At 40.0% G+C, this 19698-nt stretch overlaps 1 protein-coding gene and 1 long non-coding RNA gene across 2 annotated transcripts in view; one reads left to right on the top strand and one right to left on the bottom strand.

Moving 5' to 3' along the window:
• JAZF1 (JAZF zinc finger 1) overlaps positions 1-19698 on the bottom strand; it is a 195088-nt gene that overhangs the window by 8763 nt on the left and 166627 nt on the right. Inside the window, exon 4 of the mRNA XM_055708803.1 lies at positions 654-823. Within this exon, the coding sequence (XP_055564778.1) occupies positions 654-823 (170 nt within the window). The remainder of the gene's footprint in view (positions 1-653; positions 824-19698) is intronic.
• LOC129735953 (uncharacterized) lies at positions 1766-2532 on the top strand. Its single transcript, XR_008731982.1, has 2 exons — positions 1766-2047; positions 2264-2532. It is a non-coding gene; the product is annotated as an uncharacterized LOC129735953 (long non-coding RNA).

The following is a 19698-nucleotide window of genomic DNA, read 5'->3' as shown; positions in this document are numbered from 1 at the left end:
TCTCATGATGAAGAGTATTTCAAAGGGCAGGGGTTGGAATTGTTTCCCAGTGTGTCACACAGAGGGATGCGAGCCCTGCACGCAGGGCAGATGCGCTGACGGCTGTGCAGGGGACAGACACAGGGACTCAGACCCAGAATTTCTCCAAGGCTCTGCCTTCCTGAGGTGACCTCTGACTTGCAAGACGTTAACCACCATTTCCTGCACATCACCTTTACCAGGAAAAGCACCCAGGGCACAGTCTGGCACCCAGAGCCAGCATCTCTAGCAGTTAAGCGGAGGAATTCATTCTGGCACGGACGGGCATAAGCTTTTTATTTAGTGTCTCTGAAAGAGACCCAGGAGATTATTTTGCTGGTAGTACCTTCTGCATTCTGCAGTTAATTTGTCTGAACAACAGAAAGCCAGTTAAAATTTGTAAAGCAAAAGAGTCACTATGTAATTTCTCTTGACAGATAGGGCTGCAAAAGGCTACATCCTTTGTAAAACTGGTAACCTGGCTGTGCTTGAAAGGAAACCAGTGACTAAAACGTGTTCTCTGCTAAAATACCACACAAATAAATGCAAAATGTCTATTAAATGAGAAAGGTACAGACTGATTTTCGAGGCTCCCCCCCCAGTGGGACATGAGGTAGGTCTGCACTACTGCTTACCTTGTATCTTTTTTTACATCCAGGAACAGGACAGGCAAATGGTTTCTCGTCCCCTCCATTCATGCACATTGAACTAAGGATAGCTTCAGAGCTGATAGCGCTTTCTGTAGTCCAGGACTCATCACTGTCTGATTCTTCATAGTCTACTTCCTCCTCATCATATTCACTACCTAGAAGAGCGGGGTAGTGAGATAAAACAAGAATAAATAAGAGCACAGCAAGATAACACATTCTGCATTTATTACATCAGTTACAGTGACTTGTAATTTCCCCACTTTTGTCTTTGCTGGAAGACAGTTATTTTTAATTTTATAAACCTATCTTTCTTGCAGTTATTTATTCCTTCATAAAGACATCAGTCGTTCTCTTTCTAATAACCAGGACAGGCATTATTAATATATCTTCATAAACTGCTAACTGCGTGGCACAGAAAGTTCAAAGGACTGATTTTAAAATGCAGTTGCATTACTCCTCAAACACCAGGATCCTTCCGTCTTTCCCAGTGCCCAAACAGCAAATGTGGTCTGTGTCCCGTCCCCCCCACCCTGCAATTAAAGCTAATTTTAAGGCTTTTCTTTATGCAATACAATACTGAAGAGCGTAATTCTACAGATCATAAACAGTGTAAAATAATATGTTGACAAGTCCTAATGCATTTACTAGCCCTTTGGAATTAATAGGAATTATAGCACAACATTAATAAGAATTATATTGTAGCAATTATGGTTGTGAAATTCATTCCCTCAGGTGTGGGGATAAATTGCATTGTGTGGCTGCCCTGAACAGACCGCATTATGTTCCAGATATGCTATGACAGCCATTAGAGCAGCTGGTGCTGAGTTTATTTATTATTTTTAATTGCAATAACTATTAATGAAATCCTCTGAAGAAGTTAAATGTGGAACAAGAGAAATTAGGAAAGCAGAATTCCAACTATAAAAATACAGTTAAAAGAAAAAAAAGAAAAAAAAGCAGGGGAGGGAAGAGCCCCAGCTGATTAAAAAGAAAATATATGCACAGAGGGGGAGAGAGGGAAAGCCGAGGGAAACTTCTGTGGTGTCAGCAGGAGGTGGTGCTGTGTTTCCCCTCCCCTTTCTTCTTTCCCTTTCCCAGCTCTGCTAAATTTTATCCTTTCTGCTGAAAGACGATTTGGCTCCCAGTGCTGGAATAGCTCCCGTTACTAAAGACAGTTATGTGACACTTGCATGGCTCTGTTTGCTTCCCCTATATGCCCTTTAAGTGCATGCCTCTACGCAGCTCTACGCACCGAGAAGAAAATGCAGACAGATGCCTCACGGCGCTTTAAAAAAGAAACGTCCCGACTTTACGATAAAGGAAATCTGTGCTGCAACGTACAGTGGGGTGTCTTTGGTGTTTTTTTGCTTCTGCTGCAAGTAAAGTACACACCTATCATTTCAAATTTTTCCCTTCAGCTTCCCCTTCCCCCAGTCCTCTCCCTCAGACTCGGCACCTCTCCATCACTGAGTAAAAACGCGTGTCAACTGGTAGCTGCAAGTACTCAGGGTTCCTGAGCTTTAATCAGACACTGTAAGTTCGCTTACAGATGTCAGGCTATCCACATTTCTTTCCTGTGGTTTTCATCTGTACAGGGTGGTGCGCAGATGAGGAAAGATGGATGGTTTCCCACCGTCAACAACTGTCGACATGAGTGCACGCACACACGCTCTGCAGAACATCTGGAAAACTCTGCCCTGCTGACTGCGACTCCTTATCCCACACCAAATGAGTGAAAGCCAAAGAAAGCATTATTGACCTCTTAAAATATTTCTGAACTCTAGGAACAGTTAACCTAAAATGAAGTTAAGAGTTGTTATAGTTTAATTAACTAATAAAAAAATGGAGGCAAAACCGCAACTCTGCTTCTACGATTTCCTGCCCTTGATTGTATCTTGATGGAAAAAATTCCTCAAGCTGTTCCTTTCAAACTTTTTAGCTCAGTGGGGTGTTTTTTTTAAGCAAATGCAACAGAAAACCCTATTGTAAATACATGTATGCACTCCTAGGATGAGAAAATATACAACAATTCCAAACACTGATACCAACAATTTCTGTCATTATAATTGCCCTCCTTGTAAGCCCCCTTAAGAGGGGGTGATTTCCTCCCAAATAGGATTTTGTCCTCCCAAAGAAAACATCATTTGAGACTGTACAACATCTACTAAAGATATCACTACCTTTAGTGATAACAAGGAGAATGCTTTTATAAAACAACAAATCGGTGCTTTATAGAACTTCATATGCAATATGGCACGTAAGGGAGAAGATAAACAGAACAGTAGGGAAAGGCGGTGATCATTGCAATTACGCATTTCCATTAGTTTTCCCGTACTTTCAGGGCATCCTTTCAATTTTTCTAGTAACTTTGTACAGTAAGACCCAATAGTGTAACAACTTTTGTCTGTATTTCACTTGCAGGTAGACTCACTGAAGGAGAGAGACAGAAGAGACCAAAATGCCTGCATAAGCATCTGTGAGATCAGACCATCCCTGTGGTTTTCTTTTAATTAGCTTACCTGAACAAAAATGAAACATTTTGTCTAGTATAGTTTTTTAAACATAAGCTAATGCTCCGTTATTCTAAGTTTTTATATTCAGACTTATCACTACAGATTTTGCAAATAGGACAAGCTTTTTCAAGTGTGAAAAACCATGTAAATATATATTTCTTCTTGCACAAAACGGTAATACTAATGGTACCAAACACCTGAAAGGCATATTACTTTAAACAAAGCTGGAACTGCAGTCTATCAGTGCTTTTATCTAACAGAGTCCTACCGAACTAAATTGCTTGTTCTTTCTTAAAAAAAAATAAATTAAAAATCCCTACCTGTTTTTAAGAGGGTCCTGGAATAAAAAAAAATGCAAAAACCTTACTGTCTTGAAAAAATTAATTAGCAATAAAAAAATGATCCTTTAAATAATTATGTTGTTTCAGTTGTCATAGAAAAAACAACCCTGCTTTAGTCAGGCTTTTAACTGATTCTGCCTCAGAATTTAATTTCCTTGGTTGTCAATGTCTAAGGGCAGCAACCCATGTGGTGCCTCACTGACTGTGTGCAACACATTAGAGAGGGTCGAGGGGGGCGGGGGGGAAGAGAAAAAACAAAAAGCACAACACACAGGTTGGTGCTGCCATAATAAACAGCCCCTAGATGAGGTATTTTAATTAAGTACTGTAAGGCTGAGGATGGTGGCTTTGCGAAGCCATTCCCACGCCGAGCAGGAGTCCCTGGACCCGTCAGGTGTCCGAACTGCAACTCCAGCTTGGGGCAGCTTGCCAGGGTACCAGCGGTATGCTGAAGGGGAAGCTCACAGCAGTGCACTTTGATCAACATATAGCTTGCTTGTGTTCTTTTTTTTGGAAACTCGGTTAGCATTTCACAACAATCATTGTTAATATTTATTTCGTAAAAGGAAAAAAAAAGCAACCACCTTTGCATCTAACCTATGGGCTCTTCCAGAGCCTAACAACTGCGTGACCTGGACAAGTATTTGCAATAACTCTTAAAGAGAGCTCCAAAAGAGAGATGGCTCGCTGATCTCTGCTTGGATATCGCCATGCACATGGAAAACAGGACACTGCTGGGGCACGCTGCCCTTCGGGGGCACTGAGCACCTGTGCTCATGGCTTTACCGTTTGCCGTCATGCTTGGAGGCAGAGAGATCATTCGCCCATCAGTGCTCGAAGGAAAAATATCAGAATTAGGCTTCAGAAGTCTGAGTAACAAAAAAACTCCCCCAAAACTCAACACCACACATTTCTCTAAGATCAAGTGTCTAAATATCTAGAGGGGAAAGGCCCACAGAGAAGCACAATGTTTCAGCAAGGCCGTGTACAAATACACAGTATCACCTGGACTAAATACTCGTTCTGCAACAGCAAGAAAACAGCCTTCTCCACCCCTCTCCTCTGGCAACCGCCTTCTGCAGCTCTTCGCTAGCTCACTGCCGTTCGCCATATCCAGTTTCACCGTCTGGCTTTCATTCAGAGACCAAACATAGTTCTACCTCAGCCCAACCTAAACCCACTGCTTTCTTGTCCAAATTGCTTTATTGTCCAAATGACTCAGTAACGTCTTCCTAATATCGCCCCGCCCTCACATCCAATATTCCCTCAATCCTGGCCCACAGAGCCATTTCCCCTCTCCTCGCTCCACTGGCCTTGCCAAAAGGTTCACCTCATCTGTGCTGCCCCCAGCAGATTAAAAAAAAATGAAAGAAAACACAGGCAAGGAAAGAACGCCAGCAGTTTGTTCCCCCCTGGAAGTTTCCATGCTCGAAGAGGAGGTGGACTCCACTGGTGGCGATGGCCTTGAAGCAGACACAGCTCGCACAGCATGACATATCAGAGCCAGGTACTACAGCAAATTACTAGTTATGAAAAGACAGAAAACATAGCGGGTCACAAAGTATTTTGGCAAGTTATTTCTCTTTCAATTTTGATGCTGCATTTAAAGACAACCCGTCACAAATGAGAAGGCTGCCTGCAACACAGCAGTTTACTTGCCAAAAGTAAACACATGCACAAAAAGGGAAGATGATTACTGCCTGCATGGTAACAAGTCTTTCTAGTGTGATGAAAAGCGAAGTTGTACCATAAAGACTTGCTCTACTTCTTTCAGTCAGTTTTGCTATCAAAATCAGCGAGAACATCACTTAATCCTGCAGCAAAGATCTCACCTCTTGAATGCCCATCTACTACTTTTTTCCAGGAGATGAAGTCAGTAGTTTAAATAGCTGAGAAACGTTTTGCAGAGTTAATCATTTGACAATTACAACAGACAACATCCCAGCTACGCTGCTGAAAATCTGGAGCCTTATCTTTTATGTTGCTGGGGTTTATTTGGTATTCACACCACTGCAGCCAAAATAAATTCTGATTTTTGCGTGACTGAATTCATTCCACCATGAGATCTACAGAGGATTTTTTCCCTTAACTTTGAATGAATCTTAAATCTAGCAGGTGCACAAGACAAAGCTGATTAAAACCAGCACAAGCTGTGCGTGCTATTACAATGAATATGATCTATCTCGACCTCTGATCAAGAACATTACGAGTCCTTCCTTTCTCCTCCCATGAAGAAAAACAAACCTAAATCATACTTGCCAATTATTTTTGTGACCAGAAAGCATACATTTAAGCATACAATTAATAACTATGAGCAAATAGCTTACTACAGTGGGGACCAACATTGCTAGTGTCACTAAAAGTTCATGGTAATTCCAATGATCTCTCATAAAAATTCAGCTTCACACTTTGTCCCGCACGGGACTTGCAGTTTGTATTTCATAGAAACAGTTTTATGAGAGCACTTTTTATGTTATGAAGTTTCCATTCCCATACACTATGACAGCTTCCTTGATAAAAAAGGTGAATTATTAATATTATGTGAATTTTGGTCTAACACTAAAGCACATTTATGGATTTGTCAAACTTCTTCCCTCTGTGCCCACTGACGCACACAGTCTCCTCCACGCTCACCAGCAGGGAGAACGTTCCCACAGCTGATACTCATTGCTGATACAAAGATGTATCAAGTAGTTAAAGATGAAATATTCTTCCTTTGTATAAAGCACAGGAAATAAATGCTAGGGGCAGTGAAATACAAAACAGTTAAACAACATACATCACGGCTCCTATGCCGGTCTAGAAGCTGCAGCAGAACTCTCGGCTGTGAGCTGAGTACGGGTGGCACAATGTCTACTCGGGCAACAAATTTCAGACCCTGGATCATCCAAACAGACTAAGCCAGGGTTTTTCCTTCGCTTGCTTGTTTGTTTTGGGGGCAGGGGGAAAAGGGAACTCAGAGGACAAAAAGTACTTCCCAGCCTTTCTGAAAGGTCCATTCTGATTAATTTCTTGTCTTTTCAAAAATACTTTAATCATTCATGTCCACAAAGGTGGTGTAAATGTACATGTAAATACAACTGAAGAAACCCCACAGTGGTTTAAGCAGAGCACTGTGTAGCGCTGCACACTGGTATTTCCAATTTCAAGTGCAATGCCAGGGTTTGGATTGAGCACCTACGTAACACCAGCAGTAGGTTCACCACTGTGAAGGCTGGAGCCTTCCTTCCGCCAACAGGCACAAGTACACCCAGCTAAAAGTTTTCTCTCTTATCCCAGTAAGTATCTCAACCTCGTTCCTGGAAGAGGAGAGGCAAATCTGTTCTCAAAGCCAACCGCATGCTTGGCAGCTCTGCTGTCACTCGAGGGAGCTGCTTGAGATGGTTATGGTTTGTCAAACGGGCACTTGCCAAGGCTGGCAGAGACCTCCATCCCTCTGCACGATCACAAAAGAGCCATCAAAATAGCAACTGCAACTTACTGTTGACTTGGCCTTGTGCTGAGCCCTGCACAGCAGGTCCCACGGGCTGTGTGGTCTGCAGCGGTTGCTGCCAGGCTGCTCTTACACACACTCACGCCAGCAACACGTCCCTCATCTTGCACTTCAGCCGTTGCCATTGCCACCATCCTACTCTTCCTTACGACACTAGCCAGAGCAGGATCAGGCCAGAAAAACATCTTCTGGAGAAACCACCCATCCTTGCAGTCCTCCCCTAGCTCAGACCAAGTATCAAGCGCTAAATAACAAGCTGTTTAGGAACTATCACTACTCGGAAGAACTAACTTTCTATTGTCTCTGGATGAAGCAAGGCTCAGTTAGTGAATAACCATCAAGAGAATTTTAAAAATGTACCTCATGTAATGCTGCGAATATGGATTCAAATACAAAAGGCAATATGGTTTTTAATACTATTTTTATGCACAAGGTACTTATAAAAGCACTAGAGAAAATGAGTTAAGACCAAAAAAAAAATATACTTTTCCTTGTTTGTTTGCATCATTTGAAGAGTAACTTTCAGCCAGTAGGGTCTGCTACACCAAAGAAGGGAACATTTAAGCAAGCAAGGATATAGGTGGATGTTTCTGGACACCCTCAACTCCTTCTCACAGTCACCACACAACTGGCAACTGAAACTTGCACAGTGACAGAGACAGTGTGAAAAGGTACTTTGCAAAGCAGTTCTGGAGGGTGGTACCTCAAACAGGATGAACCCACAAGTAGTTATGCACCCAATCCACGGATAATGTTGGTGTTTTAAATGCTATGGTAGATAGGTCAAGTCCAACGTTTCAAATCACCTTTAGTTTTCGTTTCAATGCTCAATGTAAGCACATGAAGAATTTTAAGTGACTGAAAATATATTCAATTACACTTTGGAAAGCACACAGATGTTTCAGATCCTATAGGTAAAACGCAGAACTGAATATACTGTATTTTGGTATAGAATGATTGCAGCTGAGCTAGCCTATATGGGAAATGACCCTAAAATCCTGGTGGTAAAAGGCTAAAATGATAAAGGTACAAAATATACATAAAGGTTTTTATTTAAAGTACTATTAGTATAACATTAGTATTATATATTCTTACGCACTGTCAGAAAAATTGGGAACTACTTACACGTGAGGTCTGCTCTCCGTCTTGGGCTACAAGAGAAACAAAACTAGTAACGCTCAGGTTTAAAAAAGTAGTCCTCCAGAGCCAATACAGGGGTTGGTAGAGCAGCTGGACTCTCATCTGGCCTTAGCAGCAATTGTATGCCATTTCCTATTTTGATGTACCCGTATCTTCATATCGGTATAGGAAAGAACAGTCTTTAAAACTAAGGCACAGAAAATCCCAACCCAGAGATTATAAATCCACTAAAAGGCGCCTGCACACCTATATAAGCAGATATGTTACAACTTATTGAATGTATAAATGTATGCAAATAAAAAAATGTAATAAGCCAAATAAGAAAAAAAAAAATTGCCACTTCCAATTACTTTACTTGCAAAACAGCAACTAATCACAAAAACATGCATGTAAAGAACTGACTCTGGAAAAAAACAGTCAACTGATACCACGGCATGTGTTTTGTAGAACAGGACTTTCTGAGAACGCTGCAGAGGTGCTAAAGCAAATTGTTATAATGTCACTGCACAATGTGCTGTTGAGGTTTTATGGTCACGCTGCGCCAATAGTCTCGGGAAGTTATTTTGCATTCTTATATAAACTTTTTTCCCCAATCCTGTTTTCCACAAAAAAGGGCTTTCAATATTGTACAATCTTCTGTTTATATGTAGTACAGGAAAAACATGATAAACCCAAGAACACAATCTCTACTTTAAACATATTTTAAAACTAGGTTTCTACAACTCCATGTAAACAATAAGCTGTTAAATGCTCACCAAAAAAGAGAAAAACCTTCCTGCAATTAAATGGCAATGTTTTACACAGCACTTTCTTAAAATCACAAAAATAAAAAAAGTAAATAAATAAATCAATCCAGCAGACCCCTCCCCACTGGAGGCTTAACCTGCAAATTAATGTAACAGTAATAAAACCTATGCCAGCTGGAATCCTTTCTTTCTCTGGCTTTGGCATGAGCAGCAAGAGCAGGTATATGTTTGAAGAAAAACAAAGTAGGACATTTTCCACCTTCAGTCACAGGATGTTAATTGAACTCTGGCAAATGTTTAAAGATATTCTCAAAATGTTCAAGAAAGAATTAAAACCAGTTGGGGCTGAGAAAAAGAAACAATCCATCCTTCCTCCCCCTTCTTCTCCCCCCAAACATCTGTTACAAACTTATACTCCAAAAACCACAGCGAAGAACAGTCATAATTAATGTTATTTTGGCTTTTTAGTTGCTAGCCCTGCATTCTGAGGTTAGAAATACAAAAATACAAGTTAAGGGCACAATTACTGTACTCAAGGACTCTCTTGGTGCACATAAGAAAAAGGTAGTTTTTCTTTTCTCTTCTTTATCCCTTTTTTCATAAAGAAGACGACAAAAATAGAAATGGTATCAGGAAACAGCTTCCTGTTTAAGATAAAGGATTACAATAAAAAGTACCTACATAAATGAACTACGGTTTATGAAGCTACGAAAATACATTTGAGATGTGTTTTATACCATTGGGTTGAACATGCTTTACAGCTGTACAAAAGCTATTGAGCCACTTACATACAGGCCATAAAACTGCTAATGCACACAGTCCTTACCCACCGCGACTGCTGGGCGCTCTGCCTTAATCAGCGCAGAATGCCAGCAAGGATGCACCGAGCTAGGACCAGGCTCCAGTCCCAGGCACTGTGCAGCTATCACTGTGCAGGCAGCATCCCCCACACGAAGAGCACCACTGATTTCAGCAGGATTCAGCTGAATTAAAACGTGGGGATTTCCAGGATGCTCCTGGGCTGGACCTTAGACCCTCACGTGTGAATGGGCTGAAGCACACCAAAGGGATCCTGTGGCAGCTGCCCATGGAGGACCAGGGTGCAGCAGAGCTCCAGAGACCCAGGGCAGCTCAGCGCTCTTTCAGCAGCTTTGGGCTGAGGGGATTTCATGCTTATGAGCCCCAGGAGGGTTACAAACCCCTGACCAGCAACGATGGAGGCAATGGCAGATTCTCTACTTTGACGCACTGATGGGTTGGAGGATTTATTTTGCACAAAAACATACCTACCACTTCTCTCTACCTGCTTTTAAATGCTCTGAGCATCTAGGTTTAAGAAACTCCATCAGTATAATTTGAAAGATAGTCCTAATGACAATACTCAGAATTACTCAGTAAGGACTAAAATGCCAATTTTAGTTTTTTTATATACTGGCCTATTCTGAGCCAGAATCAAGGCTTTTGTCATCCTGCCTACACAAAAGATCAGTTATGTTTTTTAATTAGTCCTACTTTGTGTTTATGAGAACGAAATGCATTTTTAACACCCAAACATAAGAACGCATTCAGTGGGGCGTCGTGTTTCCTTTATTATTTTTTTTAAAAGACACTGATAAAATAAAATCCGCACTGTGCCGGGTCTGCTGTCACAGACCTTTCTTTGAGGCTATCACTGTTTCAAACAGGTACATAAAACATATGTTAGCAGGTGTGAGTTGTTTCAGTGTTTCAGATGATATTATCACTGGGCTGAGGTTGAAATGAAAGTACTTTTCAAGTTGTTATTTTCCATTGCTCCTTGGCTTCTTGTATCCTTTGGCATTAGAGGCAGAAGTGCTCAGAAACTGCCATGAACGATGCTGTCTGACTATACACGGAAAAACCTTACAAGAGGGACCCTATGCTAGCACGGACAAAGCACCAGCCTTCATCTTCAGCAAGAACTAGGATGATGTCTTTCACCTGCCAGGCCACAAGTACTAAACAGACAAGAGAATATGTAGTTTTGGGGGTTGGCAAATGTTTCATAGCCTTTAGTTCACTTGGTAATACGCAAAAGCTACAAACCACCCTGTTTTCCCTATAATTTTACATCATTTTGATGGCCATTGACTGGCTCATATGGACTCACACAGCTTCCCCTGTGAAATAAACCTCTCTGTGTTTGAAGTCATTGAGTATGAAATGGTATGTTAGTCTTTGCTTTTTTCTACTTTGGATTTGCTTTGGCTACAATGCAAGGAAAACTCGAACATTTGCTTAAGTTTCACCATCTTCAGTACACTGAAGTTCTGGCCGAAGTAAGTATGCTTTTTCAATGCTAGGCACTATAAAAACTCGTTGAAAACTGTAACTGCTTTCAGTATGCAGACATACAGCACTCGTACAGCTAGAGCAATTTTTTCAGTTCTCAGGGCACTACAATGGTACAAATCCTGTTAAATCTTGCAGTGTAGTATTTTATATATACATATGTATACACACACACACGTGCATATACATATACGTGATATAAATAAGCACGTAAAATTTCCATGTGCCCAACTACAGTTTCCAACTTTCTGAAAAAATCTGTGCTTTCAATTAGTAATTTTCTAGGTAATTTAGCAGATTACTTTAAAGCTAAATAGTAAAAAAAAATAATTGTTGCACCAGTTGGCCTTTGCAGAATAAACACACAAACACAAATGCAGTCATTGTTACCCAGAACCACTGAAGCTCCTTTTTGACTGTCATGCTGTTCCTACGTTAAACCTTTTATGCCACAAGCTGTGAAAGGCAGGCACAATGCGCTTTCTACAAAATGTGTAATCTTCTACATATTTGGGGGAAGAAAGGTCTATGTACAGTGGGTGTGGTTCTGCACCAAAAAAAGCTATCACAAATTAGCACAGAGATAATCTTTACTTTAAGCTTATTGTACATTTTTTGTTCTCCACCCTGTTAAAAAGTTTGCCAGGTTAGACTACTACGATGGGGATTATAAAACAGTTCCTGTGCTTGGAAGTACTTTAAATCTACAAGCCATGTTTCTATTGCCGCTTTGTAGCTCAAACCCCAAAACTAGTGATGATTTTATGAGTTGCTATAGTCTAGACAACTCTGTTACTTTTCAATGAAATTGTTCCTTGGGGAGAATACTGTGAAAATTCCCATACAATTAATTACAGGTATGTGCAACTAAAATACAATCCTACAGCACAGTAGCTTTACAATTGCCAGTGCAATTTATGTCTGTATCAAACAAGAATGCTCTGAAGGGGCTGGGAAGATGAAGTACAACAAAGAGGGTGTTACATGTAAAGCTACCTGTAGTGAGTGTGATGAGGTAATTAAGATGCAATGTTAAATTTTTGATGTGCCTTCTCCTCTGGCAAGATTCAGAGTTCTACTGGAAAGCACAGAATCTGACAATTGAGTCAATCTTCCTAGAACATATTTTTACTGCAAACTGGGCTCAACACATTTTTACTGCCAAGTTAAGAAGCAAATGAGAAATTGAACAGAATTATAAGGGAAATGCACCCATAAGGCAGGAAAAGAAAGAAACATAGAAAATGCAGAGAGAAGCTATGAGAACAATTGTGAATAAAAAAACCCAAAAGCCTTCACGTATTTCCTGCCACAGTACAGCCCTATTTTCCCCCATCAGCTATCTTCACTTCAATCTTACTTTCCTCTATATACACTTAAAAATGGCCTTTTAACTTCAAAAGTAATTTCAATTGTTGTAAACACCACTGTTAAATAATTTCATTTTGTGAATGTAGTATGGGCCTTCTTGTACTTAGGTTATTTTAGGATGGAATTAAAAAAAGGGGAGGTTATCATAATACGTGCCCTCGTGAAAACCATAGATGAGGTTAGTTACATGAGAATCCCTATCATTTTGCTCTGTCTTTACAAAGTTAAGCTTTGAATCAGTGGGAATCCCCAATGTCTGGAAAAGTAAGATGCTCATGGGATGTGTTGACTTGTCTAGTACAGCCCTGCAGAAATACTCCAGGATCCATACCCCAAAGCTCAGGACTTTGAAAGAACCAGTGTCACGCTCTCTTGGGGCCCCTGTGCTCCCTGCAAACACTTAACTGACCCTCCTCTCTCACCTGGCCCACCTGCACCTGGAAGAGGTGAGAGACTTTGGTGAGTCTCAAACCTATTGTAAAACAAACCAGGTAACCCCCATAAGGCAAATGGGGGCTGGGGTTTGCGGAGTCCTTAAAGACTCCAGTTTTGCCTAGCGGACAAAAAGAAGGGCACCATGGCCTCCCTTGCAAGAGATCCAGCCGTCAAGCCTAGGGCCACCCTTGCCCTGCATCTGGGGTCCAGCCAAACTGCAGAGCAGGTAGCCATGTAATCACACAGCTAGATTTCAATAAATGGCATGTAACAAAATGCTACAAAGGATAAAGATCAAGATACTCTTTGGTAGATTGAAAATGAAAATGAAAAAACTTAAACAGAAAAGTTCTGTCTGTAAACACTTGTCCTGTTTAGATCTCTTAGGCAAAATCTCTCTCCCCTTCCCTTTCTGCACATCTATGCCACTTTCCCTCCTGACCCTCAGCAACACTGAGGGGCTACAGCCCCCTCCATGCTCCTACAGGATGTTATTGTTTATCTCCAAAAGTAATGATGAGAAACTGGTCCATTGCTGGAAGTTATTGCCACTGCATTATCAGAATTCCACGGAACTGATCAAGAAAACAGGCAACAAGAGTTCCAGCAGCCTGGCAGTGGTCCCTCGGCAGAAGAGACCTCCAGCTGCTTTGGGACATCGAGATACAGTTCCTTCCATACAGTCTAGGTGTACTTGGAGCCACCAGTTTGTGCAGGTTTGACTAAGATAATGTTCCTGGTCTTCGTGATAATTTCAAACCGCTCGATTGAGGCTTTAAGTTAGTAATTATTATTTGTCGTGCAGTCACGCCCAAGATGACACAACAGCACGGTTGTTGCGCATGCAATACCATGATCATCTTGGCTCCAAAGATCCTCCAAACTTAAGTTTCAGTATCTTCTGGGAACGTAAGTCTTTTGGTTGGGTTGGGTTTGGCAGTGAGTAACCAACGGAATACATACTCTTGCTTCTCTACGGAACCTGGACAGCCACCTGAGAGCAGATGACCGGTAGAAAAAGAGATCTATTTCAGAAGCACTTAGTCAAGCACAGTGACAAGCACTTGAGCATTTTTCACTCTGGATTACTAGAGGAAAGAGTCGAATACGTACCAGGTCAAAGCCTGGCTCCCTAGAACAGGAATGGGGCATCTAGTGCTGAAAAATTAACATCTTTTAGCTGTTGCTGGGAACAAATCCCACCTGCGCTAAGAAAACCGCTATAGGAAATAATTGCACTTTTACTTATTATTTTCATTGTTATTGGAAACCTTCTACTATAGCTTTATTCCTTAAGGCAGAAACTAGAAACTACCACAGATTTTATGCATTATTCATGCTCAGCCACAACCCCAGCCAAAAGCTCGCGTTAAAGTCTCATACCATGTCTAAGCACACACGTACATTCTAGTTAAGTCATATGTTGATCAACTGTTTTGTACAATGCCATTCATTATTTTTTTGATTATTATTTATGTATTTATTTTTTACAAGAACACCCATAAGGCTCTGTTACAATAGGTGCCTCAGACTGCTAAATGCTGGGCAAACATAGGTATATATTAATTAGCATGCAGGATTAATATAGGCCCCCAAACCTGCAATTAGATGGAACCATGTTGGCTCCAATAATTATAAAGAAAGTTCTCTTTCGTCATCTGCACAGAAATGTGAAATCCTGGCACCAGTGAAGTCCCTCAGAGGAAACTTTTGCCACAGACCACAATACAGTTGCCTCAAGTATTTTATCACAGATTTTATCGTACCTTGCAGGCCTGAAATATTGAATGCATTCAGACAAACTTCCATTATGTTGGAGAACAGAATTTGGTCTTCATTTTGAGAAGTATGGCTTAGTTTTTTGCCCATACTGTTTATACAAGAGTGGGTCTATGTCTCTAATTTTTAATAAAAACATAGCATACAAGTTCTTCAGTCTCTGAACAGGCAATTAAGCAAGCAGAAATTTCTGCCAATCTGAACAACTACTGAGATGGTTCCTCAGACATCTGAAAGTGTTTTTTCAAGCTGCAGTAGAACTTGGTTGATTTGTGCTTTACTATGCAAGACACCCCATAAGTCAAACACACAAAAATGTAGCACTCTCAGCCCATTTCTCAGCAACTCTTTAATATAAGAGCCCTGGGATTTGATCTCATATTTCTACTTTTCATTATTTTTTCAATTACATCTGCATGATACTACACTACATTAACATAAGGTGTAATAATTAAACCTGAGCATTTACAATACACTAATACGGGTGAAGAGTTTTTTAAGTGAATGGCTGAAGTTAGGCTTTTGTACATACGTGAATTCTTGAGCTTGCAACTCTGCAAGTGCAGAGTACTTCATTCCAGTCTGACAAAATGCTTGTTATGTGCTCAAAGTCAGGCATTCACCTCCTCAGTATTAGGTGCTTAACATTAATCATGTGCTTAAGCACGTGACCTGAACCTGTAGCACGATTTTCAAAAAGCCAGTAATGTGTACTTGTTTCCACTGACTTGTCCTGACTCCAAAGTCTAATTTCAAGCATCTTTAAAATCTTAATCAAATAATCTTTTGCTGTGCTCTATCCTTAAAAAAAAAGTCCACCTCAAACCAGCGAGCTCTCTCTAGCTGTAGCAGTATTGAGCCAATCTGCATTGCACCCCCAAGCTGTTGCAGATGATTATAAAATTAATAGTGATTTTAATGGTTCACAGTCTACTGTGATTCAACCTAATATGGAGTTCAAAAATGCCACCTGCTGACAGAAGCCAAATATGTAAATAGCAGTTCTGCTACAAACTCAGATTAATTTGGCTATGTATTAATAGCGCATCCATAAACAAAACCAGTTTGAGCACGTAACTCCTCATTCCTCAGTGCATTTGGGGGTGGGGACGGAACCCTGTTATTTGACATTTCAACTGTCCACTTTAAACTTACTAAGTCGCTTAGGTGAGCAGATCTCTTTTTCTTGCTGGTTTCTGTTTAACGTGCTGTTAAAACACTCTGCAAAACAGCTGTCTCTGCCATATGATTACTTCATTGTTGAAAGCATAACATATGGAAACTGTACTGAAATGTTAGCTGCTTTGATACCTACGAAAAGGAATGAGCTTTTGCATTACAAGACAATGCATTTTTTAAACAACTTAAAGTAACAAAAATTAAACACACATTTGGAATCTAAACCATATTAGTTTCCAGCATGCCTGTTACTCTGTTTCAATGCCTAATTCCAATGGCTGGTTACCATTGTATTTTTGATTGCTTTTACCAGCAAACAATGGGTGGTTTTCTTTCAACTTTTGCATTCTTAAAAAAGAAAAGGGAACAGATTCGAGGAGGCCATTGGGATTCCTTCATGAGTTATCCATGAAGGCAAGTGCTATAGGGCAGAATTATAGGAACAATATCTCACGTCACTGACATAACATTACTTGAGATAACAAGGTTTATTGGGAAAATTCATAAACTGCCACACAGTGCTTTGCTTCTGAGAATCAAAGCTCCCACGACAGACAAGTCCTTAATGAACCAGAAGCAAGGTGGATCCTTACAGATTAATTTCTGAGTCCCAGCTGCCTCTGGCAGGAGGAGAAAGGAGCTCTTTAGTTGTAATACACATACATTCCACCCCTGTAAATTAGTCACCCACAGAGGGAACAATGAAACTCTAAATTATTTCATCAGTGGCAAGAACACTCATTAACACAAGAAGGAAGCTGTAAGTTTTTTGGGTTTGCCAGTAGTTGCATTCAAATCCTGAACAAAATCCAGCTGAATAAGAGAAAAGATTCATAGTCTTGAGTTATAAGAATCTATTAATTTTCTTGAATAACAGTTTATATATAAACTATTACAATCTTAGAAGATATTCCCTAATGATGTAAATGGGACACGATTCTCTTTAGTTTTTTAACTAAACCTACAACAAACACAAATATATTTAAAATCATTGTAGTTATTTAAGAATGCAGTCACACATGGTATCAACATTACTTCTAATTACACCAGGCTCTGAAAATACACACTAGTTGAAGACTGATTTTTTTTTATTGAAAAGATATTGAATTTCATTTTCTGTCTTTCAATCACATATTATATAAAGTCATGGCTCACCACTAATATGATTTATCAGAAAAAAATTGGCCCATTTCACATCATATGTTCTAACTGGCTGAAACTCAGTTACTACACATCTACTAAATCATCATTCAAATAGTGTCCTCAGGTGGGAAATTTAATGGTTTCTACGTCAGTAACACTAACTTGAAAGCCTCATAGTTTGTTAGTTTTTTTAGACATTAAAATACTGCTGTACTGAATTTTTAGAGATATTTGATTACAACACCATTGATTAGATCTTAGATTCCTTAAAGGTTAGGGTCAATCCTAAGTAAGTAATGAAGAAATCCAAAGTATTTCTTACTCCAAATTAAAATTAATTATTACTTTCATGTTTTACTAGAAAGAAAAAAAGATTGAGAAGTTAGGTATTTCTGTGGGTAGAAAATGGGGTCACTTTTGTAAATATTAAGATTGGGTTAGGGGAAATTTCAAGGAAGTTTGCCGTATTAAGGAAAGGTAAAAATCTTTCAAATGCAGTCAATCAAAAATGACTGCACAAATATGACTCCCCAGAAAGGCATTTATCCTAATTAATAAGATAAACCAATAGTTAGTCACCTACTTAAATGACAGCTGCAAATCAAAATGGGACTTGCCAATTCTCCCATGGGGTCAGCTATGACCACCCATGAAAACTTTGCTCTTTCATCTCCTTTACAAGTGGAAGGACTGACAGACGGCCGCAGCTGTTCCAGCCAACCATAGCATCCTCCACGCTCGCTGCCAGGACTGGCTGCCATCCACTGCCCAACACGATCAGGCAGTAAGTAGGTCTATAAACCTATTAAACCAGCATAAATGTTATAACTTGTAATCTATTAAAATCAAAATAAACAGGAAAGGAGGTCTGTGAGCCAGCTTCTTCACAGCAAAATGTAATGCTAATTATGAGGTTTTAAAACATTCTAGATTTTTTTTGGGTGTGGGCAAGACTTAGGGTTGAGCCATTAAAAAGCCAGTTGGTAGCATTAAAGTCATGCTTTAGGATTTATAAGGAGGCCAAAACTTCACTCCAGGCTGAAATTTACTATACCAGGCCTGGAATTGTTTAAAAAAAATAATAAAAAAAAAAAAAAGAAAAGGAAAAAAAGGGAAAGGGAAAAGGAAAGGGAAAAGGAAAAAAAAGTCATAAATATGGAAGAAAAAACAAAACTAAACCAGTGGTTTCAGATGATTTTTGGCACTGCTTCAATGCATAGTTTTATTTTTTTAATATATTTTTAAGTCTGAGATTCATTACTATGAATTACTTCTGTAACTAAAATTGGGACCAGGTTATTTTGATAAGGAATTACCAATAAGTTACTATCACTTACTCTTTCTTAAAGCTTTCCAGTATGAAGAGATATCCTAATTTTCAAAGGAACATCAATGCTCTGACTTACACTCAAAAGCCAGGAAGTCAGGGGTAGAAATTTCATCTGTGAGCCACACAGATGTATGAAAACATTTAAAAAATTAACAGCGTATGTTAAAGATGCAATGTCAGCCCCATTTCTATCCATAACTAGACTTCATTAGTTTTGTGGGTTTAAAATTGACATTTCAAAATAAAGGCAACATAAGTTTTGTGACTTAATTGAGCGCTCCTTAAATAAAGAGACATTTCAATGTTTGCAGACTGTTAACATCTTTCCAAAATAAGCTATGTGCTGGTGCTACTTAGCCGTATTGCCCTATCACCCTAAGGAGCCTGTATTGCTGATGGAAGCCATTTCTTTTGCTAAATCCCGCCTGCAAACTCTAACAAGAGCATTAAGCCTACTAAACAGTGTCTCCCAGGAGACACTATTGTTAAAACAAAAACTGGAACAAATTTTTAAAGTGAACTTTCTGCAACCATTAGAGGATGCAGGTCTCAAGAAGAAGAGAAAACTTGTTACAGGAGAGGGAACAAAAAGCCAAATGTAAGCAGAGAGCACATGCCAGTCACCACTGAGGGAACAGAAGGGAGGCACAGAAAATTAACTGCTGCATTTCTACTTCCTACCAAAACCACAAACGGGCCGTTTCAGGGGACTAACACATACAGAGTCTGCAGATAAATACATGTCTGCCTCATTACCTGAGAAGAGCCTTAAAGAGCACACTTCTTTGGTGAGTATTTCTGCCGCTACATGAATAATCTCATTTACGCAGAAGAAGGTGCTATACATATGCATGCAACATTTGCAGCATGTATGTGTGTCAGCTTGGAAGCTGCTCAGGTCTGTCTGCGAATTTGGCCCGTAGTCTTTTGGCATAGATTTTTACTGCAAAACTTAACCACTCTCTGCAGCCAAACCACCTTGAACTGTTTCTTATCAAATTTCACAAGCTAAGTGGGTTCGAGTCTGGTCAATCCGTGAATGAGAGATCATTATACGAAATTACACTTTACTGAAAGGTGACAACAGTAGTTTAACAGGATCAGGAAACGGCAGGACCTAGCTGTAAGGACGTGCACAAAGGTGTCTGGGATTCAGGCAGCTGCTGGCTTCACCCAAGATAAGACTACCCACACCTAGGAAAGCTAAGACAAGCAGCATACCTAAAGGGAGGACAGCACACAGAAAA

Source organism: Falco cherrug, chromosome 4 (genome assembly GCF_023634085.1).
Source record: "Falco cherrug isolate bFalChe1 chromosome 4, bFalChe1.pri, whole genome shotgun sequence".
Classification (NCBI taxonomy): Eukaryota; Metazoa; Chordata; class Aves; order Falconiformes; family Falconidae; genus Falco; species Falco cherrug.
Note: the sequence above shows the minus strand (reverse complement) of the source record. Positions and strands in the feature narration are given on the sequence as shown.